Raw genomic sequence first — 25,616 nt, 5'->3', positions numbered from 1 at the left:
GTCAGTCATTGCCTTATTAATGGCCTCAAAGCCTCCCGTCAAAGGTTTCTCATGGCATTTTCGGTAAAACAAGATAGTCTTCCAGTCCACTACAACTTTTAATGAGGTCAAGGTGAGATCTCTCCTAATCGCTTGAATTGACAGCGATTTTGGGAGTTGTAATACTGTCCGCCAGAACATCCCCTCCAGCCTGGGCCAATTTTTATCTGATAGCCCAAATGCTGTTTCTGCTCCATAGGCTAATACTGGGATTACTTTCGTTCTCTAGAAAGTTATTAGTGGGATTAAAGTGAAGCTACAGTATCTCTGTAGAAGGATCTTTCTTTGAGCCGCCAGATTTGTAACTTTCCTTCTCAGCACGTCAAATCTTGGAGCCTCACATTTGCTGTTGTTAACACAAACTCCTAGGTAGATGATCAAATTTACTTCCAGCATTTTTTTGCCTTTCAAAACCCATTTAAACTTGGTCTTCTTGTTGTTTTTGGATGTTGACAAACTAAGTATAGGTGATTTATCTGGGTTGATTGATAGTTTGTTTGCATCAACGTATACCTGTAATGCATCCAACTGGTGCTGTAGTCCTACAGGAGCCTCCCGATTGGTATTTCTGCAACTTTCGGTGGAAAAGCATGTATTTCTTGCAATGCCTCTTCAATGTCTGAGACGTAAAGGTTATATAATTCTGGGGCTAAGGACCATCCTTGTTTCAGACCTGTGGTAGTGCTTACCTGGTTTGTTGTTAATCCCGTTTTATCTAGTCTTACCCTGAGTGTCGTCTAGGTATACAGGTCTTTAAGGTTCTCCAGGACTGTCAGGGGAAAGAGCCATTTAGAAAATGTACACCATAGTTTTTCTCGGCTGATCGTGTCGAACGCTTTTGATAGATCCACAAAGGCTATTCATATTTTCTTGTCTTTGGTTTTTGCAGTTCTTGCCTTAAGTAAATTAATCAAAAAAATGTTAAGTGAAGTCCCTCTACCCTTCGAAAAACCTGACTGCCAGGGATCTCTTCTTCCTGCCGAGACGCTCAATATGGTCAAGGCTTTCAAGAGGATTGACGCGTATATCTTGCCCAACACATCAAGAAGGGCTATAGGACAGTAGTTGTTAGGATTTGTCCTAACCCCTTTCTTGAAGATGGGGACAACTATTGCGTCCCTCCATGAAGTTGGAACCTTGCCTAATGATGTTATATATTCAATTAAGTAATGGGTTGTCCTTCAATATGGTATTCGTCAGACCGTCCGGTCCCGGAGCTCTGGAGGTTTTAAGTTTCTTAATTATCACTTCGATGGTAGCGATATCTATGTCCAATTGTACGTCGTCTACATTGGAGCATACCTTAAGAATTGTTCCTGTACGGATCTTTGGTTGCAATTGTGTATGAAAGACACACTAGGTTTTTGCTGAAATAGGATTCGCTATCAAGGCGTCTTGTGGTGCGTCCATTTCATTAATTGTTTGCCAAATTTCTGTTGTGTTTCTGTATTGAAGTTTTTCTAAAATATGCAAGGAGTCCTGATTTAGCATTGTTTTTCATGTTGAAGATGCCAGTGCGATGTTTTTGTATAAGTTTATGTATTTCATTCGCAGTGTTGTGATGTGTGTTCTTGCTTAACCTCTTAATACTTTTATTAATAGTTCTTTTCCGCTCTACAATCAATTTGTCATAAAAGTGCATCTTCACACTTGGTTTATTATCTCCCATTTTCTGAGTGGTTTTGAACTCCTTCAGTAGAGGAATATAATCAATGGCGTTATTCTCCTCTTGCATTTGCATCTGGTTGATCAACGTCTTTAAATTTGAGTTCAACCTAGGGAGTTTTCTGATTTTATTCTTAATCTGTTTCTACCTGGATTTACTGGTACTGATGATAGATTCTCGTGGATGACTCTTTTGTTGTTACTTATACTTTTACATGTGAGTTCTAGGATGTTATGACAAATCACTAATGTAGGGATCACTTCCAAGGTTTCGATTAGATGTGACATTTTCGATAAAATTCATATGTAAGCCAGGATTGCTGTTGAGTATGGACCCTTCCAAGTCCGTTCTGGTGGGGACATCCTTAGCGTAATTCCGTTTAGAATCACACAATCTCTTGATTTGATTGTGTTCCTCCAACAGGTGCCTCGTTTTTGCTTATTCGTTGTTTCCACAAGGTCCTGCTCTGCAGACTGATTGATAGAGTTAAGACAGGAGCAATTTAGGTCACCCAGTATTATAAACATTGGGTCGTGGCATTTTTCCCTCTGTATATCTAATATTGCTCCGATATCTTCTGGTAGCGTAGCTTTTGAGTGTATTACTGGGTTTCAGTAGATGTTCAGTATTATCAATACTCGCTGCCTAGCCTCTGATGCTTGGTCCAGTTTTAGTACCAGCAGCTGGATATATGGAGTTGGATTTTGGGCATACACCACAGACCAGTTCAGATCGTTTTTAATAGCCACAGAAAAGTCCCAATTTTGGCCTTCCCTTCTGACCTTTTTGGGCCGGGTTTAATAATACTTCGAACCCTTCCAAAATGGGGACATCGGAAAGCCACGTTTCCTGGAGGCACAAAATGTTCGCCTTCATTTTTGTAATTCACCTTTTCGGAATAGGTGGCTGAATCCTCTTGTGTTCCAACTCACTATTGTCCATATCTCCCCAGCCGTTTCTTTTGGACATTATTGGTTTTGCACTTTTTTGGCAGCTAAATTGGCTAGCCACTTCCAGTTTGCACCTTCCCCTTCAGGCTCTATATTTGCGTTCCTTGTGTGTTGTGGTTGTCCTGAGGTTCTAGTTTCTAGTGTCAGACTTTGAGACTGGCAGGTTACCGTCTTTTTAGTTGTTTCAACTGTCTTGAAATTTGATCGGATTTCTGAATGACTTTTATCTTGTTTTTTGGAAATCACATAGATGTTTTCACATAGGTAGAAACCCATTGGTAGTAAATGAAAGGCCTTTTCCAATAGTAATTGTTTTACCAGCCTTGAGACAGTATGTAACAGCACTTTGTCAGTTCGTTCCTCTTCGCTTCGGGGAACTCTACTATGGCGATGTCTTTGGAAGTTATTAGTCTTAACGCCAGGATGTGATGTAATAGTCTTAACACGTTCGATCTTTTGAGGATCAGGCAATCATTATAATGTAACATCCTTGCCAAAATCAGGCCTTCCGGCTGGTCAGGGCACTTACCTTTGTCCTCGTCGGGTTGTCTATTTCTTAATGCATTGAAGGGTAAGTGGTTTATGATCAAGGGCCTTGTCGAAGTGGTCGACAGGCTTCTCTTCCTATGTTGGGGCTCCGTTCATAGGGATGATGTTACTAAACGTTTCTCTAATCGCTGGTCATCAGCCTTTCGGGTGTCTCTCTTGAGTGTCTGCATTATGCTTGTCGTTGATCCAAGTTGGCCCGGTGGGTTTTCTATTAGCATCTTTGTATTCAGACATTTTAGCTCTCGTTGGTTCTGAAGATTTAAAGGCTTGGCTCCGCCCAGTATTTTGTTCTCATTGTTTTGTTAATGGTTCATCCATTTCCTGAGCGTCCTCCTCCTCTTCTTCGTCCAAGCTACTCATGTCACTCTCATCAATTGTATGGTTCGTATCTTGATCAGTGTCAGTATCATTTTCTGTGGATTCATCCCCCCCCATTTCCTCATCGTCTGATAACTTCACTGTATCTGTTGTTTTTCTTTCTCTCGGCTCTTTGTTTTTAATGATCTTAGCCACCACAGATCCAATTTTGGGATTATTTTGTTCTTTCGTGAGGGTGAGCTTTTTAAGAAAGGCACGACTGCTGTTAGAGTTTTGGTTAGAGAATTTGGGGCTGATTTTTTTACTTTTTTTCAATTTGTTTCTCCTTCGTGTTTTTGTATCCTGGTTCAGTTTTTCCCTTATTCTTAACTCTCTTCGTTAACATCATCTGTTTCTGGACTTCCTTGTTCCCGTTCTTCATGAAGATTTCACAAATGTTTACTTATCTGTTAGTTATACAGGTTTCCTCAATCCCATTGAGCGTGTGTGGGCATATGTCCCCTATATTCAAGTTTCTTTGAGGGGACGTCCTTTGATTGTTTGTTTGGGTCTTTTTGTTCACATTGGTTGGATTGCCCTTCGGTAAGTTGGTTGTTACCCGTTCCGTCTTCTGCACGTCTCTACACACATCAGTCTCTTGGTTGTGTTTTAGTATTTTGTTTTTGTTTTTTTTCATTATGTCTTTTTTGGGAGTTTGTGTTTGTTTTTGTCCCCCCACTGATAGTGACAGGGTCCTTTGGAGCTCTTGCTCAGTGACTTTGTTGTTTTTAACTGTCAGCTCTTCTAGTGCAGACTGCCCGGCGTTTGTATGTTCTCTCCCTTTACCTATAAGGTTGTCATTGATTGGGGTAGTACTTTGATTTCCTGGTACTGTCGCCCATGTCGTGTTGTCTTGCTTGTCTTCCGGCTGAATCACCAAGGATTCCCCCCTTGTTGCATATCTTCTTTCTTTTCTTTCCTTTATTATAGGCTCAAGAATGTTGTGGAAAAGTTGGGCAACCTTTGCATTACTGTTATCCAGGTTGTTTTGTACCGGAGATTTGAATCCTTACACAACAATTGTCTTGGAATGGATCATAGCCAATAAAGTGGTGTATCCTCATAAAGTTTCATGAACAGCGCTAAAATCACTGTTATTGTGGATACTAGCAAGAATTTTTCTTCTGCATATCCATGTAGGTTTGGTCCTTCTTTTCCTGGTCCTTTATTGTCCTCACTTAATGTTTATGTTGTTAATGCACTGGCGTTTGGTGAGTCCATAATTTTCAACTTGTCCTGCTCACCTTCCTTTTGTTTATCAGTTTGTGTTTTGTTGTCTTTTGTGACCACCATCCGGTTGTCATCTTTATTTTGATTTGTTGTGTTCTTTTTACATGTTTGTCCTGCTGTCAGTTCTTTGTTTTCCATTGTTCTGGTTGTTTCCAGTAACACATCATCAGAAATGTTCAGATCCACTGCATCCTGCCCACTTTGAGCTATCCGCTGGTAGGGTGCTTTGTGATATTCATGGTCTTCCAGAGACTGGACCCCATTAAATGAAAAACGGGCAATTCCCATAAAGTCAGTCAGGCTTTGGGCTTCCAGATATTTCTTTCCTGCATACCACTGCCCATGTTACTTTTTTGGGAGAACGAAGGTGGTTTTTGTGGTCTTTTGTTGGGTAACCACATTCTTGGTACAGTGCTAACTTCGTTGGAGCCACCAAAACTGTTAGTTGTTTTTTTTGGGCCAAATGTAGGCTTGTGGAGCTCGTCCTTGTGTCGAGCGTATCGTTAGATAACTGAATTGGGCCATTCCCGGTTTCTGTTGCCCTGGTTTCAACCAGGTCCTCCCCGTTAAAGCTGTCGTTGACCAAGTCTCTTTTCCTTTTTGCATCTGTTCTTGCACCCATTTTATGTAATTCATGGGCCCTATTTCCCTCCTCGTTTAGGTGTCGCCCTGGTGTTTGATCTTAATTGATTTCAGTTGATTTCGTTGGTAATAACAATGTCTGAAGTTGTTATTGGATCGTTTTCAATCCCTGTATTTCCGAACTTATGCATATTTCCTTCGGTTGTTGACTCTGTCTTTTCGTTAGAATCCGATGGTTGCATACTGTTTTTGTCATAATGCTTCTAGGTTGTTGCCAGCAATTCCTTGTTACCTGTGGGGACTTGCTCTTCCTTGGCCACTTCTGTTGTTATGTCTATACCCTGCATTCTTAGTTCTGCGCCGTTCAGTGACTCCAAATAATCAATGTAGGAGGCAATGCTAGCTCCTATGTTGACTTTAATATTGAATGGGTAAGTATTCTGGCCTTCCATGGCGGTTTGGTCCTCTGGATACAAGCGCGGGGTGCCCGCTTCCGCCGCCCAGGATGGCGTGGAGCTTTCCTCCATTTGCAAATCGTCCCGGTTTTCCAACATATCTCTGAGAGCATGAGTGGTTGTGGCAGTGATTGTGATGACAACGTTAAACACAACAACAAATAGGGAAGACTTCCTGCAGTTACCGCCCGCTGCAAGGCGAACATGTTTTGCGTTCAGAGTATACTCAGTGTACACTGTGAAGTAAAAGCGTACGTTGCTTTGTAATGTTATCTTGGTTTCTTACCTTGATTCGGCAGGTCCGCAAGTCGAGTTCTTCTACCTCTTTTCGACTACATGTTGTCGTCGAGGATTATAGACGCTGTCCGCTGTCACCTGACACCGGACACTCTTTACACACTCCGCTACACTTCGCTCTCAGCCCAGTTTCTGAGAGTGGGAGAGCGGCGTTGTCAGCGGAGGCGGGGCAGCCAGCAGTAGCAGCAAGTGAAGAGAGACTGTGGGCCTCATTACACGGATGGCGGTAAGGGATTACCGGTACCGGTAAGGATACCTGTACCGGTAATCCCTTACCGCCTTACTACGAGGTCCCTTTGTGGGTCCTTTCCTTAACGGCTGGTTTTACCAGCGGTTAAGTACGGGACCCGCAAAGGAACTCTGAAGGTAATTGCGCCATGGTTACCGCCTTCCATGTAATGAGGCCCTGTGTCTCTCTAGGTCCACGCACAGTTTAGCTTTTTTTTCCCCAAGTTTGTATAAGCAAAAGCAAAAAACTTCAGATCCTCGGATAAATTGCAACAGAGTCTGCGGCACACCGGACACTCTCACACTGTCAGGTTCAGGTTCAAACTCCCCCTTCTCCTCACCTGAGTCCTCAGAGGAACGATCCTTAAGTACAGTTTCAGGCTTCTTATTGTCCTTGTTCCTTTCCTTGGGTTGGTTATCCTTTAGTTTCCGACCTTTTCTTTCGTGTAAATAAGGTCTGGCCCCTCCAGAGGCCACCGTGACATTGATGAGAAACTGCCCAGGGAGGCCCCCAGGAGGGCCAGCCTCACCCCAGGGAAAAAGCCGGAAGGCAGAAAAAACCCTGGTTCTGAAGTCTTGCAGAGGTAAGTAAAAGTTGTTTCCAAAGACCAAATCTAGTGATGAATATAGTACTGCAAGATGTGAATGGCTCAATTACACAGAAGAATATTATGAACCGAAATTCAGGGGAAAAAGTACTGGAGCTGACAGGAAATGCAAATAAAATATATACTGTGGTAAAGAATCCCCTAACACCGAAAGAATAGAATACTAAAGTTAAGTAGGAACGGCTAGTCGCCGGGAGCAAGTAAGAAAATGAAATGGAAGTCGCGAGAGCTGTTCGCGTACAGAAAAGAAACACTGCCGTTCGCGTGTTAAATAAAAGCGGCAGGTTTAGTATGGCAAGGCGCCGTGAATGCAAGCAGGGAGGATGAAAGAATAGCGACAGAAAGCGAACAGACAAAGGGTAGCGGTTTAAACAGGCAGGAATCCGTACAAAAAGGAAAGAAAGAATTGAAAACACAGATACCAAAATAGATGGACCCCGGGAGGGGGGCCAGGATACAATGGAGTAATCACAAGAAAATGCACAAGAGTAGCACCGGAGTGCGAGCGAAGTAGCAAGAGGAAAACAGATACAACGCACCGGCAGAAGGGGAGGAGTCGGAATTTATAGTGCAGGCCGCCATGTTGGATGAGGACTAGAGCGCTATCCAGAATAGAATTAAAGCCGCCCGTAATTCCACACTTTCCAACCACCGATCCTGACACACACACTCCCAAATGTAGAATAGGCTCAGGCATGACATTCAAGCACTGCCAGTTTCCCAAGTCACAGCTAGGCGATACATACACAGCATCAGTGGCTCTGTGGGTCATTAAGGTGCTCAGGTTTCAAAAACCTTTCTTTTATCGATGGCAGAACCTTTCATATTCATGAGGGAACACGTCCAACTCAAAGAGCTCACAAAACACAAGTTACCTTGCAAATCTGTGATAGCTAAAGTGGGCAAAAAAACGCCTATTCAAAGATTTGTTTATATCCCTGATGTCTATTATCTTGACACGCACCAAAAAATGTTTTTGCTTTAAGTCACTAATCAAATGTTTTCAACATCATAAATAATGAGCTGGACATTTGTGACACAGAATCTGCATATCTAGCTTTGTTTATTACACAGCTTCTTTTATTACATGTCTTTAATCACTGAAAGTACAGTGGGGTTAAGTACATTTTCAAGTTAGCACTATCTTGCATTCTAGGACTCATAGTTTACCATTCAGGTTGGAAAGATTAAAGCCACAATTATATTCTTTTGGCTTAACATGTTACTATAAGTATTTCATGTTGTCATGTGACTTTATTATGCAGTTTGTAAACTATAAGACATTATTACTGTAGAGTAGACCTTGAAATCCACCAATGGGAGCATGGGTTTTGGATCCTGGGCACCCCGCCCCTCCCCCCACCACAGCCCCCCACCAATCTGTGTGTCCAACCATCCCACTCCCTCCTTTTGGATGCATCCAGAGCACCACCAGTTCTTTTTCCACTTCCACCATTGTGACTTGCCCCTGGGGTGTCCTGTTTTGTTTGCTGTATGTTAAATTTGATGGGTTTGGGCCTCACATGCCCCGGCTAATGCCTATGGCTTTAGTGCGTCAGACTCCATGTTAGCCAGCCGTCTCATGATAATAGACATCTATTAAACATTTTCGGGAGGGAGTAAAAGCTGATTGCCCTGATGTGAAGGTAGGTAGGGCAGGGGCTATTAGGAGCGCTGCTGGGAGGAAAAGTAGAGATGTGTGAATGGACATCAGGGATCACTTCACGACGGTCGAGCAAAAAAACGAACTAAAAAGAAATGTGTGTACATGTTACCAATTACATCATTTTTGAAGATGTTTGTAGTTCATATGACTTAGAGCTAGTGGCTACCCAATGGAGTGTATATGTACTGCAGCTGTTTCATTGTCCCAGAGCAGAAAAGGCAGCAATCATGTTTGCCACCTCCCACAATGCCCAGAACATACAATGTCTGGGTATACAATGTTTAGTGTAGGGGGTGCTAGTTGGATCCCTTTCTCCCCAAGGCAAGTATTTGCAGAGGCGTGGGGTGCTCTAGCCGGCGGAACTAGGGAGGGGATGGGGGCAGGCAGCGGGGGTATGCGAGAATTGGGAAGAATAGTAGCACAGGGTTGGTAGTGGGTCAGAAAATACAGAGGATGAGAGGGAAGGTGAACAAAAGCGGGGGGAATAGGATAGTCAATGGTACACAACAATGGATGGAAGCAGTTTTGGCTTCACAAAGAGATTAGGGACTTTCTGGTTAGAGTGAAACAAGTAAGGATAGGAGGGTTTGCCGCCACATGATGTGGCTGGCTCGGGGCAAGCAGGTAGAGCACACTAGTTGCCCGATGTTCTACTAAGAGCAGAGTATCAGAAGGAGGACACAAATGGGGTAATGTTCTAACAAGGTGGTGATTATGGACTCCATGTGCTATGTGAAACAAATTATCAGAAAGAACTCCATCACAGGGGTGGTCGGCTTGGGGCAAACAGGTAGAGCGCATTAGGTGCGCAATGTTTGGGAATAGCAGAGGATCTTATGGAGCTCCGCAAAGGGTGTGGTAGGACGACGCAATTTGTCTAGACAAAGCAAAGGACCGGGTGGAAATGTAAGGCGAATTGTGCAATTTAAAGAATATTTATTCAGGAACAATGGTCAAAACTACTAGCCGCATAGTGAAGTAACTCATCGAACTGGCCCACATTGGCCAAAATGGTGGCCCATTTCCACTGCATAGTGGTCCAGGAGGAGGTTGAATGCAGAGTTTAAGGAGTTTTGAAAGGTATGGGCATGGGTTACATAAGGCACACTTTGAAAACCATTAGGACGCATGGCTACTTTGCAACGGACATGATGCACTTGTCGGAGGTGAGGATGACAATCATGAGAATAGGCATCGGGGAAGCTGTAGAGGAATTGGGATGTAGATACAAGCATGTGATAAGGAAGGCAGCAGAGTAGCAGGAGAGGGAGGAAGAGGGCTTGGAGGACGCTGCCGGCAAGTGGGCAAGGGAGGGTTTGGCAATGGCAACAGCAGAACAGTGCAATGAAGGGTAACGAAACATGGTTGTGTGGCAATTTCAAAGTGGAAAAGGCAACAAGATGTGAATTAAACTAGGAGGACGCCACTATGGGGTAGCCGGCAAGGGGCGAAGGGAAAGGGGGTGCTGGTAACAGCAGAAGGGTCCAATAAAGTGTAACAGTGGGGTCATGTGGCAATTTCAGAAGGGAAAGGTGCAACAGGATGTAACTAAATTAGGGCTGGGGGTACAGAGGAGCAGTTCTGGTGGTTGGGGTGGGGCACGAAGGGGACTAAGGAACAAGGAGAGGGGACCAGTGTGAGGGAGTCAGCCAGATAGGTGGCTGAGGAATGTGGGGGAACTCCTCAGCGGTGGCAGACACCAAAGAGTCATGGCGGGACCAGGGTGGGAAGCAGAAGGGGCTAGCAAGCAACAAGGTATAAGTGTGCAGGCAAATAAGTTAGGTTGGGGAAGGGGCAGGGGTCCAAAGATACTGCAAAAGGGCACGTCAGCTGGGGGAGTTAGTAGAGGACATTGAGGTCAGAAACAAAGGAGACGAGGAACGGGGTAAGAGAATGGGAGAGAGCAGGAGAAACCAAGGGATGCAGGAAGAGGATAAGAAACTAAGGAACCCAAGGATCGGGTAAGAGGTCCAGAGACCGGGGGAAGCAAGGAAAGCCTGTAAGAGAGCAAAAGTCCTGGGGAACAGTGAGGAAGAAGGGAAGAAGGCAACACCACCGGGGGGAAGCAAGCAAGTGGGAAGAGGACAAGTCTCTGGGGGGGGGGACGCTAAAGGGGCAAGGGCAAGACACATGGGAAAACCCCAGGGAAATTAGCAACTGGTTAAGATGACAAGAAACCGGCGGAAATGGGACTTGTGTAAGAGGTTAAGTCATCTGGGAAATGGGGAATGTTGTAAGAGGTCAAGAGACCTGGGAAATGAGAAAATGTGTATGAGGTCAAGGCCTCGCAACCCAATGAGACAAGAGGGTTATTTAACGACCCAATAAAGCAAACCCTCTATAGGGCACTATCCTTGCAGATACACAAATACTTAAAGGTCTAATCTTTTCAGTAAAATCAGAGTGTCATACTACCCAATAACAATGCGCCTAATATAAAAACACTTTATTAATTCACAATGCGTAGTTATATTTCAAACAGTTAATAAACAGTAGCTGATTTTTTTCTTTCATGGAACAGTAGACAGATATTCAAACACGACAATGTTGGCACAAAATTACATACATTGCAATTATCATTATAAAACAAACGGTCCTCAGCTCCTCACCACCAGTTTGCTATTAAAGTGTTGGTGCTTTCAATAAAGTGCAATTCAATCAGCTAAAATTAGCCATTCATTCGTTACAGAAACTAATTCACTCATTCAAACTTCATACAACATACACCCTACATGTTTCATTCCTCTCTACACAATAAAGAAACATTAACAGGAAATTCTTCAGGGGCACGCCAGCTCCCGTTTTTCTTAAATGTACTGTCTGTATAGGTCATATCTTCTGGTCAGTAAAAACGGTATACCGATACAGGTCTTCACGACAACTCTATGTTCCCTCTTCATTCGCTTTGTATTAATCCTAAAGGGTCTTGTGATATTCCTCGAGCTCGTAAACTCACGTGGTTTGGCAAACGTTCTTCCACATGTAATTGCTCGTGTGCAGTCTGCCACTTAACATATCCCTCCGGTAATTTGACACCACGCTAAACTGTCTGGAGCCTTATATAGTCTTTCAGTCCCGTTCCTCCATTCTGCTTTTTACTTCCTGGCTTCCCACCAGTATCTAATGTTGTGCTTATACTGCATAGCGTTCACCCTCTCGTATCAGCATCCTTGTGACGGCACAGCAACCGCTTCCCTCTGTCCTCTGTGTCTGCCGCCAAAGAGTCATGGCGTGACTAGGGTGGGAGGCGGAAGGGGCTAGCAAGCAACAAGGTATAAGTGCGCAGGGAAATAAGTTAGGTTGGAGAAGAGCCAGGGGTCCAGAGACACTGAAAAAGGGCACATCAGCTGGGGGAGGTAATGGAGGATAATGAGGTCAGTCAGAAACAAAGGAGACGAGGAAAGGGGTAAAAGAATGGGAGAGAGCAGGGGAAACCAAAGGAGGCCGAAAGAGGCCAAGAAACTAAGGAACCAGAGACCCAGGGAAGAAAGGAAAGCATGTAAGTGGACAACAGTCCTGGGGAATAATGGGAAAGAAGGCAACACCACCGTGGGGCAGCAAGCAAGTGGGAAGAGGACAATTCACTGGGGGGGAAACATTAAGGGGGCAAGGGCAAGGGCAGGACACATGGGAAAACTACAGGGAAATGAGCAACTGGGTAAAATGACAAGAAACCTGGGGAAATGGGCACTGTTTAAGAGGTCAAGTCACCTGGAAAAGGGGGAGTGGTCTAAGAGGTCAAGAGACCTGGGAAACGAAGAAATGTGTAAGAGGCCAAGAGACCTGGGAAATTCGGAAATGTATAATAGGTTAAGGCACCTGTGGATATGAGTAAGAGGTCAAGACGCCTGGGTAATGGGGAATTGTGTAAGAGGACAATAGACCTGGGAAATTATGAACTGGGAAGAGGTCAAAGCACCTGGGAATAGGAGTAAGAGGTCAAGACACATGGGCAACATGTAATTGTGTAAGAGGTTAGCAACCTGGGAAAGCCACTGATTGCAGGAGGAGATCTGGGAAAGGTTATAAATGTGTAAAGGCACCAGCTCAGAACCCTGATGCTGCGCTGCCGAAAGCGGAACACCTGTCAGTTAGCTCCTGCCTAATAAAGCAGCTGTGGCGTTATCCACCCACAATTGCCGTCCGCTTGATATTATTATGGGGCGGGGGGGGCATGAGACAGGGTGGAGGATATCCAAGACTGGAATGAGATTGTCAGGGGCGGGAAAGGGAGCAGGTACCTAAAAACAGGTTTAAGATTCCTCGTTTGGGCTGTTGCAGCTATGCAGTTTGCCACGCCATTCACTCCTGACTTGGGTGGGGCGGTTTTAGTGGATCTTCTGGTCATTGGGTCTTCGCCCAGCCTTCCCTCTACGCTCCTGTTCTTTAGTAGGTGGAACACCACAGTGATTCTCCATCCAAGCTGCAAGGTCTGGGAAGGGGTGCTCAGCCTGTTGGCCCTCACTCAGCGGTTCTTCACGTTGCTTCTCTGAGCCAGACTGAAGGCGTGTTGGTTCGGGAGAGAGTTTCCCTGTCACTAGCAGGCATTGCCTTCTGTTTTCCAGGGCTCTTTAGATGCACTGTGGTTGGTTCTGGGTGGCGGGTCACTGCCCAGGAATACGGAGCTCTGTGTCCTCTGTGGCTGCCATGTAGCCCAGCCCCCTCCATCAGGTCTATATATGCCAGTAATGACGCTGTCGGAAACGCACTCATGTTAGGTATGCCCAATAAGGCCAGTAGAATGGCTGTAGGGAACACACATGTTGCTGTACTAATAATGACAATCTAAGAAGATGTTTGCATACTGTTATCACATATCACTTTGCCTTGCAGCAAGTGTGGCTATTAAAACTCGTTTTGTTGGCAACACCTTCCCTCCCTCCCTGCTCCCACACGCCCTCATCACAAGCACCAGCTTCCTCTCCTCATTCTCATTGCATGTTCTCAAATACAGACATGCCAACAACATAAACACATACACACACGTTTTTCTTTTTCTTTTTGTACTTACCTGTTTTGCCAGTCCACCTCAGGATTGCCACTGTATTCTTGCACAATGCTAGTGTTCCTTCCAGTGCAGTGCTCCTCCCCAACCAATGGCCTAATAGTAGACACTTTAAAGCGTGGGCCAAAGAATAATGAAAATAGATATTCAATGTGGGTACTTATAGCCATGTGTGAAGATCCACATAAAGAGCATACAGCAGATGTGTTGCTGGTTGTGCTACATCAGTTTTGCCATAGTACTCATGTTCCTCTTGTATGTTTCACAAACTCATGCCTGGTAGATATTTTAAACCTTAACAAGAACACCATCGGTCTGGCTAACATCATTATTGGCCTTCTCCAAAGGTCCTATTTTTCAAGAGACGTGTCCTCTTATCTGCTAAGGTGTCTGTATAAAAGCCCTTCCACTGCTCTTCTGTGACTGTTGGTATTGTTGTTTTTAATGTTTCAGTGCTTATAACTTAGAGGAAGTCCAGCAAATAGCGACTGAAATGTTCAGCGGCTGGCTGGTCACATATGTGTACCAAATCATTTCTTTTCAGTTTTGTTCAATCAAAAAAGCTGGAAATGTTTTTAGCTCTTGAGACCTATAACATTGTTTTATTGGAAATTCATTTCAAACAAGTTTATCGGAGATATCTTGTGCGCTCTCTCTCGCTCTCTCATATACATAGTATGATCCCTCAAACAATCCTCGGTTACTCTGCCTATGAGGATGAAAATGTCTGAATTCCTCTCACAAGTCTCGGGAAAAATGCAATCATTCTCAAGTTAAGTTACTTAATGTTAGATTTTTATGCAAATCCAACGATTTGAAGCGCAAGCGATGGAAATACTGCAGTAGGGGTTGTTCACTGCAAATGGCTGTAAGAAGTGCGTCTCCCCCAGTCTAGCACTGTACTGTTCCGTTTTTTTTTAAAAAAGTTTCACAGTACTTTAATACTAGATAATATATTCTACAAATAAGTATCATACCAACCTTCACATTGCCTTTGTCATCATGTGTTGAGTCCCTGTTTACTGATTTATTTACTTTTATTTTTGAAATATTGAAAGCCTATTCAAAACCGTCTCCATCATAACATATGGAAAGCAATTCAAATGTTTATTAACCTGCTGATCAATGGGATTGGTACTTGGAATGCTGCTAACTCTTATGCATTGCCTTAATGTGTTAGATATACTAAGTTTGTACAAAGATAACTTGCAATGAATTAACGTGTTTCCATTTTTTTCTAGATCCGAACATATTAAAGATAATATATATTCCGTGCTGCTGGCAGTCTTGGTTTCACTATTTGGATTCTCAGTTTTGAACAAAGGTTTTTGCAAAGACCTGTGGCTCTTCCAGTTCTGTTTTGTCATGTCCAGTTGCCAGTACTCTCTCATTAAGGTACTCTCTCATTAAGATGTCGAATATAATTATGATTTCAACTAAGTGTGAATGTGGTAGCTCTCTTGGCATGGAAAAGTAGAACAAATACTTGTGTTTCACAGGAATGTTGTAGTCATGAGGGCAAGCATGGCAAACACCTAAGCCCAGGGTCAGACATTTGCCAGCATCAAACACGTAGCAAAACTGACTGGAAGTGACACCACACGACCTACTGCTAAATGTCATATGCCAGCGTGTAACCATTAACTGCTAGTGTGCACTACTCACAGGTCGGGCACTGCTACCATGTGCTGAGTACAGCTTTAAAATTCCCAGGTAAACCATCATTTACTAGGTACAGCCACACAAGTCAGTTTGATAAAGTCAGATGGTACAAGGTTCTGCCATCGCATGCCTATGTGCAACTTCAGTTGAACAACATTAATTCCATGGGGCCAGTTCTCTCACATCTTGCACAATAAGCGCATCCACTATGTTGTCCCTTGGACGAAGGCCTCTTTACAACAGTGTTGCTGTGCTCCAGGACAGGGCCAACGTTTTTTCTTTCAAAAAGCCCATTGGCTTTGCTGATTGTCGCAATAGTGTTGCATGCTCAAAACCTCGAATACAAGCCCCTGCTGTGGAAAGAAAAGTCCTTGACCCTGCATTTGTGTGGAGATTCTGTACTTTATTACGCGAGATGAAGTACGAGAAGGTGCACAAGGTGGTAATGTGCAATCCATTACCTTTTCACAGTTCTTACTGCACCACTTGAAGATATATGTCCATACCGGCTATCTTGACAGCCTATACTGTGTAAAGAGTTTTTAAGTAGTATAGAACATCCTTGTACAAAACATTAATGCAAATGTGTTGTGCCTTTTATAGACATGCATTGCCCTTCTGTCGATGTTACAGAATGTCTATGCCTGCTGATGGCATATATCACATGGGGTTATTTGTGAAGTTGTCACTGGGGCACACCTTCACCTTGCTGACTTTACAAAAGCAAACACCAATTCACCCACGAGCAGCACCCATTCTGATAAGCAAATCCTCTTATTCTGCAACTCTTACCAGACAATGCATATTGCAGGCAAAACAGTAATGCAATTTTCTTTTAATGTATAGGAGCTTTGGGATTGCTGGGGCATGTGAAACAATTGTGTATGAGCGTGATATAAATAAAATATCATATCATATATCAAGGAGGCTCTGGCCCCACTGTACTGCACCTTTCAAGGTGCAGTTATTCAGTCACTCTAAACAGTGGCTTTGCTCTACATTTGGCCGACAAATTCCTTCTTCTCTAACAATGAAAAATATTGGCGGCGGTTGAAGGTAATTGTGGAAGCTGTTTGTATAAACCTTGACTTTCCAAATGTGTTGAACTACAACTAACAAACTAACATTAGCCCTGTCCAGCACAATGAGGAGAGATCATATGAGTTGTAATCCAAAACATGTGACGATCTGCTGGTTCTTAGTGACACATAAGATTTCTGACACATCTAAACACAGATGTACATTCAACAGGAATTTCATTATTAATACATGAAGGAATGAATAAATAAATAAGTAAATGAATGAATTTTCCTGCTCTAATTGGGGGTAATTCAGTTGAGGCGGTAGTTTTGTGTTGTGCCCTGGATAGTTGGAGATTTGACGATTGTTGTGTCTTGGTCCAAGTGGATGGGGTAGAGAATTGCTTGGCTATGGTGGGGGAGATGTGTGAGGGTGTAGAACAAGGAGACTGACAAGGAGAGCTCATCTTGTGGGCTAAAAACCTTTATTAAATCAATAAAGAAACCTATCTCTCCCTACTTCTAAGGGCTGGACCTGCCTTAACCTAGGAAAACTTTCGTGAGTTGTCAGAATGTCCCTCAAAATTAAATGTTCTCCCTCCTCCGTCAGAAACCAACTAAACTAATCCTAACCCTATAAACGTAAGTCTTTAACTACAATGAAGTTCGTAGTTCCTTCACCAGGAGAATGACTCTCTTCTCCGGGAGCATTGCTTCCGTCTTATAGTAGAAGTGACTCCTTCAATGTTCCAAAACAAAGGACCAGGGGGAAAATACTCCCTTCACCTGGTCCTTCCATAAAAGTTATCCACAGTTGTCTTTAAGCACTCTTGAAGAAAACTTGCATTAGTTTCTTTATCCCCTTTAAGGAATTTGAAAAACTCATAGCCTTATTTGGCTTCCATTTACCACTCTGATGAGGGAGATGGCTCCCGTTGCACTCTACTTGGGGAGCAGTATTGGATAGACCACTGCAATGAGGGAGAAGACTCCCGACACAATCTCCTTGCTCAGTGGTATTGGGTTGACCACTACGATGAGGGAGATGACTCTCTATTCTATCTTCTTCGGGCAGTGCTCAGTGGTATTGGGTTGACTACTGCGATCAGGGGGGTGATTCCTGATGCACTCTGCTTGGGCAGTGGTATTTTGCTGATGACTGCGATGAGGGAGAGGATTCCCAATACACTCTGCTTAGGCAGTGATATTTGGCTGACCACTGCAATGAGGGAGATAACTCCTGATGCACTCCGGCTCCTCGGTTTGGCTTCCCAAATCCCTCCCAGTCTTCCCACCATTCCTGTTACCTTGTTCTCTGCTGGGATATGGCTCTGGTTCTTCATGGGTTCACAGGTTCCTTCCTCTGCGATTTCCAACACCTGCACGGCTCTGTGCAGGCTCCAGCTGGTGGTCTTGGCACTGTTTCCAGACATCACAGTCCACCTTTCTGTGGTTACGCCATCCGCTCAATTGCTTTTTCCTTCTGACGAGTCAGCGTTGTAGCAGCATCCCGTTCTTTGTGGCCTCCACCTGGAGGAACACTTTTTTGTGTCCCCTGGCCCCCGGTTTGAATCTCCCGGGAAGAACTTGCATGCCACTGTCTACTCATACATCCCGTCCCCTTTCCTCCATCCTTGTGGTCGTCCCATAACATGTGGATGGTACCGGAACCTTTGGCAGCGAACAATTGAGCTTCCCTTTAAATTCAGTATAGCGCGCAGGGCGTGGCCTCGGGCATCGCAACGCCCTGCCGATGCCCTGCCCTCTGGTGCCTCACCTCAGTCTCTTTTTCCGCACGGACGGTGTCGGACCTGGCAGCAGAGCGCAGAGATTTTTTTTAGCTTTCCGTCTGCTCCCAGTTTTATTTTTTCAAATGTATTTCATTCGGTGCCTCGTCTCGCCGGTGCATGTCGGCTGCAGGAGGATTCACGAGATGTGCCTCCTGTGACCGCTCATTCCCGGCCTCTGACCCCCATGCACTCTATCTTGATTGTTTGGCGCCCGAACATCGGTGGGACTCTCGGTCACAGAATCCGTTGTTGTGGTGGAGGGAGATCTTGCACACTTCTCCTCCGCCCCACCTTATGGACTTTGTCTCCAGGACCTCTCGTCAAGACAAGGTAGGCCTTCTGTTGAGCATGGCTCCACAGTATGGCGACTCCATCCCCGGGATTCCCACAGATCAGGGTCCTCGGTTTTCAGGTTCTGGCAGGCCCGAGGTCTCTAAGGCTATCAGCTTCCAAGCTGAGGGGCACAGGGCCCTACCAGGCTGTCCTCAGAAGGGCGATCAAGTTCATACTCTTCTTCGATCCCAGGCGTTAAGGGATCTCGAGTGCCACCTCCAAGAGTCTGTCCTTGGCAATATCCAGTATGGCTACCGGCACAGGTGCCAAGGGCTTCCAGCCTACCGGAGCTCACTCCAAGGTTGTGAGTCAGGGCATTATGACTACCGGCCGGTCAGCTGAGGGCTCAGCGCCTATCAGAGTGATCTTTGAGGTCGACACATCTGCTTCGGGTGCAAGAACCAAGCTGCATCCTCCCATGTCTGAGTCCTCTTGTGGCTCAGGGCATTCGTGCCTGTTAGGGCATTCTCCAAAATGGCTAATTTCCCTTAGCTACTGAGTCCCTCAGCAGCTTTGCTGGATTTCTAGGATTTATTTTTTTCACCTGGTAAGAGTGTGAGCCTTTTTCCCACTCTTACATGTGTTTTGCTGCGTGTGTTTTTACCAATTGTGTGATCTTGGGCTCTGGAGCCTCACCTACTCCATGAGCATCATTCAGTGCAGTGACACAGAGTTGTCTTTTAGACTTCCCACTGACTCCATTTTTCTGGGACTGACTACTTTCTCCCAGAAACATGTAAAGTTGCCATTAACTTTATGTAGTCTCTTTTAAATCACAGACCCAGTACACCCCATCTTACATGGAGTATTGGAAAGGGTTAATTATTATCCCTTTTTGTCTGTTTCTCTTGGAGCACTATTTCACTCCCTTTTCATCAAGACTTGGCTGGTGGCAGTGGTAACTACCCTATTTTCCATACCGCGGTTATCTTAAATAACCATGGTATTGTTTTAGTCTATTTTATTAGCCTCGAACATAAACCCGCTTGACCAAATATATTTTATTTCAGCTCTGGCTGGGTTTAATCGCCATTTCTTTTTGTAAAAGTCTTTCTCGTGTTTTACTCTGTGCGCCAAACGAGGTTTGGTTCCTTTGTTCGCCGTCTTTTCACGGGCTTCTGCACAGAAGCCCTCCTTAAGGCTCCTGAAAGTCTGGGTAGGCAGGATGCGAGGGAGGGGTCTTAGGACCCCTGCCATGGGTGCCCTTGGTAACCTAAATCGCACTCCTGTTTGATTAGCTGGGTGACTTTCCTTGCCAGGACAGCCACCCTGCTGTGTGATTGACAGCCAGGCTGTGTGAATGGGGGAAGACTGCATAAAAAGCAGGTCTCTGGGACTGGAAAGGCAGAGTCGCCCCTGGAACCAAAGAACTGACGAGGAGCTGATAGAAGAGGATCACTACTACGACTGAACCGCCCGGTGAAGCCCTGCTGCAGGTCTGAATCTTCAAACTCCAACGACAGAGAGGATCCTCCAGGAATCTTCTTCCCTTGAGCTGGTGGGACTAACCAGTTCGCCCAAACTTCAAGCCAGGACCCCTCCTCTGGTCGAATTCACTGTACAAAGCTACAGTGGGCCAAATAGCCAGGAAGGTCGGACCCTGCTTGAGTTTTAAGGACCGCACCTTTTATTCGTTGCTTTGCTCTGCTGCTGGTTTCTTCCCTGGGTAGTGCAGGACCCTCCATTCTTCCTACTTCTTGTCAGTCCGACAGTCGCTTCAGGAACCGTGAGCCTGCAGGAACTACCAGGAACGTCCGCCTCAGCTACAGCTCCCTCTCCGTTTTATGGTACTGTGCAAATCCGGTTGTTCGTTTCGTTCAGCCGCGGTGAAAGTGTGTGAAATCTTTCTCCAATCCGAGGACTTGTCCTTCTCTTCTCTTTGAACTAACTTTTCTGCCGACCAACTTCGTCCGAAGCTTGTGGCACGAACCTTACCGCGAACTACCCTGAACCGTGTGATCTTGAGCAAAAGTCTTTTGACCCATTGACATTGGCCCTAAGCCTTTTTTACCTGATTCTATCACTGTAGTTCCTCTTGCTCAATTGCCCTGAGTACTTACCTGTTGGTGTGGTTCAATTCCTGCCTAACTTTGTCTTTCCCCCCCCTTTTAAATTTCTGGAGTGCCATTTTGCTCCCACTTCATTTTGTGAGCTTAACTTGTCTGGAACCTGTTGGGAGTGGTGTGGTGTATTAAGAGTGTGATTTTTAAACTGCTTTACTTTAGTGAGATGTTATACAACTGATGTGTAAATAAATGTAAATTCTTTTACTCAGAAACCTTGAGTCAGTGTTTGTTTGAATCATAGTAATTGCTGTCCTTTGCGTAACTATTTGATACTGCTCACTTGCTCTTGCGATAAGTCTGGTTGCTCAGCCATCACTACCACTTTTACTGTGTAGTACAGGCTTGTACCAAAGGTTAATTTGTACTGTCGCTTGTAGTCTTAATTGTGTGTGGTGTTCCCAAAGGGTACTGCATATAATTCTGCCTAACAGTGCCCTCTCACCCAGGGCATGGTGCAAGTCTTCAAAATGGCACAGAGGCACGTTGCAGAGCCTGCCAGGCCGGTAGCCATCTTGTTACCAGTTCAGGGCCCTCCCGTGTTTTCGGCCCATCGAATGGGCTTTGCAGGATAATCCCAGTCTCCTTACCTCTGGAAGCAGCAGTGGATGGTATGGTGCAGGCATCTGGTCTCCTCAGGGATACATTTATCCATAACAGCCTTATGGCTCCACGCCCCAGGCGCCTCACCATTTTGACCAGGAGCGGAGGCCCAGTGCCTCGGACGGCCAGGTCCCTAGGGACCTGGCGGCTTGCGTGGATTGCTTCGTCGAGTGCTTCCTCTCGCTCATGCGTTCCCCTTATATGAAGGGGATCCTGAAGGATATAGTGAAGGAGGTCTTCCCGCAGGTGGCGCCGCCCTTCCTCTGGGTACTCCCCCTTTTAACCCAGTGCTTCCGGTTCCAGCGCCGGTACCTCCCCCGGTCCAGGCCCTACCAGGTGCCCAGACCCCTCCACCTCCTCCCTTACCACCAAATCCTCCCCCTCAACATCTGTTGGCCCTGTCTTCGGCACCAAACTTAGGGGGACCCCCACTGGCATCTGTGTTCCAGGGCCTATATTTCCCATAGTCTGTGAAGAAGGGGGTTGGGGCAATGAGGACGATGACGCCCAGGACGATAAACCTTTGGCATCCATTAAGGCCTTTCATGACTGCCTTCAGGGCCTGTCAGTGTTCTTGGGGGTCCCTCTGCCAGAGGAAGCCCCCCAGGAGTCGGTAGTGCTGGCAGAGGTCTTGAGTAAGCGCACCACAATCCGGTCTGGCATCCCTCTCCAGAAGGATGTCCTGCAGGGGGTGGGAAGAGTCTGGGAAAAGTCTGGTGGTTAAGGCCCACCTCAAAGGGTTGTCTAGGCTTTTTCCACCAGTGCATAGGCCACACCTGGTGTGGTACCTCAATGTGGATCTGTCAGCTTTGCAGCACAAGCCTTTCAAGTCGATGGCCTCTGTGGACATCCGCTTGGTGACACTAAAGACAGTTTTACTGGTGGCTCTCACCTCTGCATGGAGGGTTAGTGAGCTGAGGGCATTGTCCTTGTACAAGCCCTTCACCACATTTCACAACAACACGGTTGTCGTGTGCACTCACCCAAACTTCTTGCCCATGGTGGTCTCTTCATTTCTTCTGAATCAGGAGATCTGCCTGCTGGTTTTCTTCCCAAACCCGAAGTCAGAGCCAGAGAGGGCCCTGCATTCCTTGGACCTCAATAGTGTCATCAAGTTTTATCTCTCTTAGACAAAATCCTTCAGGAAGTCTGATGCATTGTTCATGTCTTTTGGGGGCTTTTCCCCCAGCTCTCAGACTTCCAAGGCTTTTATCGCCCGTTGGATGATCCAGGCAATTTTGGAAGCATAAATGGCCGTGGGCAGACCTGTTCCTGAGGGGATTCATGCCCATGTGGTCAGAGCCAAGGCCACGGCCATCGCGTTTCAGAGACATGCTTCTTGTGATGTCGGAGCCAAGGCGGCTACTTGGGCCACTACGTCAGTCTTCTGTAAGCACTACTCACTGGACAGCAGCTCAAGGCGCAATGCTGAGTTTGGTCAGGTGGTTCTGAAGAACCTTTTTCCTTCATCCTAGATATGAAGCAGGTTAACACAGCTCCACCCTATGTTCTTGTTCGGTGGAATCATCCACAAGGATGGAGGAAAGGGGACGGGACATATGAGTTTTTTTAAATGTACTTACCGTAGTGACTTGAGTACTCATAATCCTTAGTCCCCTTTCCTCCATATATCCCACCCGTCTTCCCCTGCTAGTATGCCAATGGCTAATATGTAATAAGCGTAGCCAGGTATCTAAGCGTCCATTGTGTTCAAAGGGGACTGAGGTGAGGCACCGGAGGGAGGGGCCTCGGTGGACCGGTCCCACGCCTGAGGCCGCGCCCCCCCCACGCGCTGTACTAAATTTAAAGGGGAAGCTCAATTTATTTTGCTGCCAAAGGTTCCGGTACCCACCCCATATTGGGGGACTCCCACAATGATGGAGGAAAGGGGACTAAGGACAATGAGTACTCTAGTCACTACGGTGAGTAACTTTAATTTCTGCAATGAGGGATCTCTAGTCCGTTCTTGCTTTCTTCTTTATATTGTTGACTTCTGCCTCGCGTAACACCATCTTGAAAAGTCTCTTTGACATTGTTCATGCCTCCAGTGAGCCCATCCTTGTAGTACTTGGCTGATTTTGCATATGGCTTCTCATGTTCTTCTTTATCCCAGTGTGAAATATATTTGTCACAGGCATGGCTTTACAGTAACACATGGTTCCACTATGAATGGTGGGAGAAAAGGGTGACCATGAGGGTAGATGGTTCTATGATAGGGTTGTAGGGAGGCTTTTCCCCAAGTGGACATCCTTTTCTCCTGGAGGGAAGTCCCTCCCTATAAGGTCCTCCCACATTTTACCACTGCTAGGGGGACTATTGGGTAGCGGCCCCACCTCCATAGGAAAGGGCTCCCCCCTGGGGAGAAGGAACAAGACTTGGTGAATCGTCACAGATGCCAATGCAGTCAAGTGGTGTTGCAAAGGTGGCTAGACATGTCATGATATCTTCTTGTCTGACCCATCAAAACTGACATTTTGTAACCATTCTGGAACTGTTCAAATGTTTGAGAAGAATTCAGGACCTTTCACCATGAGAGCATTTGCAAATTGTAATACTCTGAAGCAATGGCTCGCAATAGGCAGTCAGGTAATGTGGAACATGTGTTCTTCTTCCTTTAAATCATGGAGTGAAAATTAGTCATAACTTCTTTCACAGGTAAGAGGGTAGCAAAGAATGATTAGGGTGATTGACCTTCAAGCTAAGGAACAAATGCTGTAGTATTTCAGGGTGAAAAAACAGACATCGATTTTCAGCAGTGGTCTTCCTGTAGAGCCTGATGCTTGTTGTTTTATGTTTGGGGACCTGGATCTACTTCTATGGATGTATTGGTCAAATTTCAGAACAATTACATTCAGGTCAGACATGTCAAAGGACCTTAATTCTATCTTGAAATCTGGATGAATGGGGCAAAGCCCCAGGTGTACCTGATCTCCTTGTCCTGTAATGTACGCCTTGCATCTTAAATCAGCCTCCTCGTCACCTAGGTTCCCAGTGCCAAGACTTGGTAGAACCATATTTCTTGTCCCTCCCATCAGATTTGCTGCTTGGCTCTAGCTGGCAGTAAAAATGTATTGCAAACATAGTTATGTTATGTTATTGGGATTTATAATGTGTGCCACTGCCATTTGAATGGTCCTTGGGATGTCTGGTGGATCTGACAGGAATGACAAGTGGGTAGGTTAGTGGGGAGAGAGAAAATAAAAGATAGCTGTGATGTTGTGTTGATCGGTGCAGACCAGAAGAACTTTAAGGTTAGCATGTTTGTATGTTTTTAGCTTTCATGTAATGAAGGCATAGAGGTATTTCTTTAGGTGGGAGACTTGTGTGCCTGTTGCACTAGAATGCATTGGCCTGGATTGCGATTTGTTAAATGATTGCAGTGATGTAACACTCTTTTGTTTGTCTTTTGTGAGGGTTATCCTAGCGCCTCAAAGTGATTGTGATTCACAGGTGTCTTCTTATAAATCTACTACAAAGAAATACATGTTATACATTTACCGTGTGTGTGGCTTAGTTTGTATGTGTGTAGTGTATTTGAGCTTGAAAATGTTAGTGCAGGGAAATTAGTGGGTGGCCTGATGGGCAACTCTGAGCAACCATCCGGTGTGCACAAGGTTCATGTCTCTGTAGAGTGCATATTGGTCCACATCTGAGTAGTGATTCCCTTCGGGAAAGGTCAAGGGAGGACTGGCAACTTTTGGTCTGGGTGACGAGTATAATTTTATGGCCCATAATGCATAAGCCCTGATTGCCAGAACTAGTAAACTTGATACCAACCTCTCCCACTCCCACACATTCACAAGTATATAGAGTAGACATTATTAACATAACCTTTCTTTCATTCTGCATATCGTTCAGTTGTGTGTGGTTTCTCTGAGAACCGGAACTCGGTAAACTCTCCACATAACAAACATAGCAAAAGGATTTGGCCAGAATGAGATAATTGGTGAAATTGGAAAGCTGGCATTTGAGCCCTGGTTTCCTTCTGTCCCATTTTTCAATTTGACAGCAGGCTACATATTCTATCACCCCATCCCATCTCTAGCTTTAGAACAATGTAAAGAGATGGCAAAGATATAGAATTAATTGGTAGAGCTGATCCATTGCTGAATCTGGGGTTCAGGCTTCCCTGTCAGAGCCAAACATAAGCACGGAAAAAGACCCACACCTGGCTCCCTTGCTCCACAGCCCACAACAAAAAAAACATACTTGGCATGTTGTCTTCTCACCCCCCAATATAAGACCATCTCTTGGCAAACTGCCTTCCAGTATGTAATTTTTAAAATTATAATAATTTGTTTGAATATATTTCTATTGTTTTCCAGTTTTTACATCATAACCAAAAAATACAACAGAATAAGCAACACAAAATGATTAATAAACAGTGCCCCTCCCGCCCCCTGCCCCCACCCTTAACCCTTTTCACACATGTCTGGAGAGCTGAAACTTTCAATGTGGTTACTTCTGGGTGAACATAAGTAACAAGACATGAACATGGATTCTTCCATAGTTGA

At 45.2% G+C, this 25,616-nt stretch overlaps 1 protein-coding gene across 3 annotated transcripts in view; it reads left to right on the top strand.

The window, feature by feature from the left end:
• PCNX2 (pecanex 2) overlaps positions 1-25,616 on the top strand; it is a 3,925,748-nt gene that overhangs the window by 494,422 nt on the left and 3,405,710 nt on the right. For all 3 annotated transcript variants that reach the window (XM_069606982.1, XM_069606983.1, XM_069606981.1), the window contains exon 5: positions 14,874-15,027. In XM_069606982.1, the coding sequence (XP_069463083.1) occupies positions 14,874-15,027 (154 nt within the window). The remainder of the gene's footprint in view (positions 1-14,873; positions 15,028-25,616) is intronic.

This window comes from Ambystoma mexicanum, chromosome 4p (genome assembly GCF_040938575.1).
Source record: "Ambystoma mexicanum isolate Mex_15411 chromosome 4p, UKY_AmexF1_1, whole genome shotgun sequence".
Lineage (NCBI taxonomy): Eukaryota > Metazoa > Chordata > Amphibia > Caudata > Ambystomatidae > Ambystoma > Ambystoma mexicanum.
The sequence above is the reverse complement of the archived record's forward strand: the minus strand, read 5'-3'. Positions and strand labels throughout refer to the sequence as shown.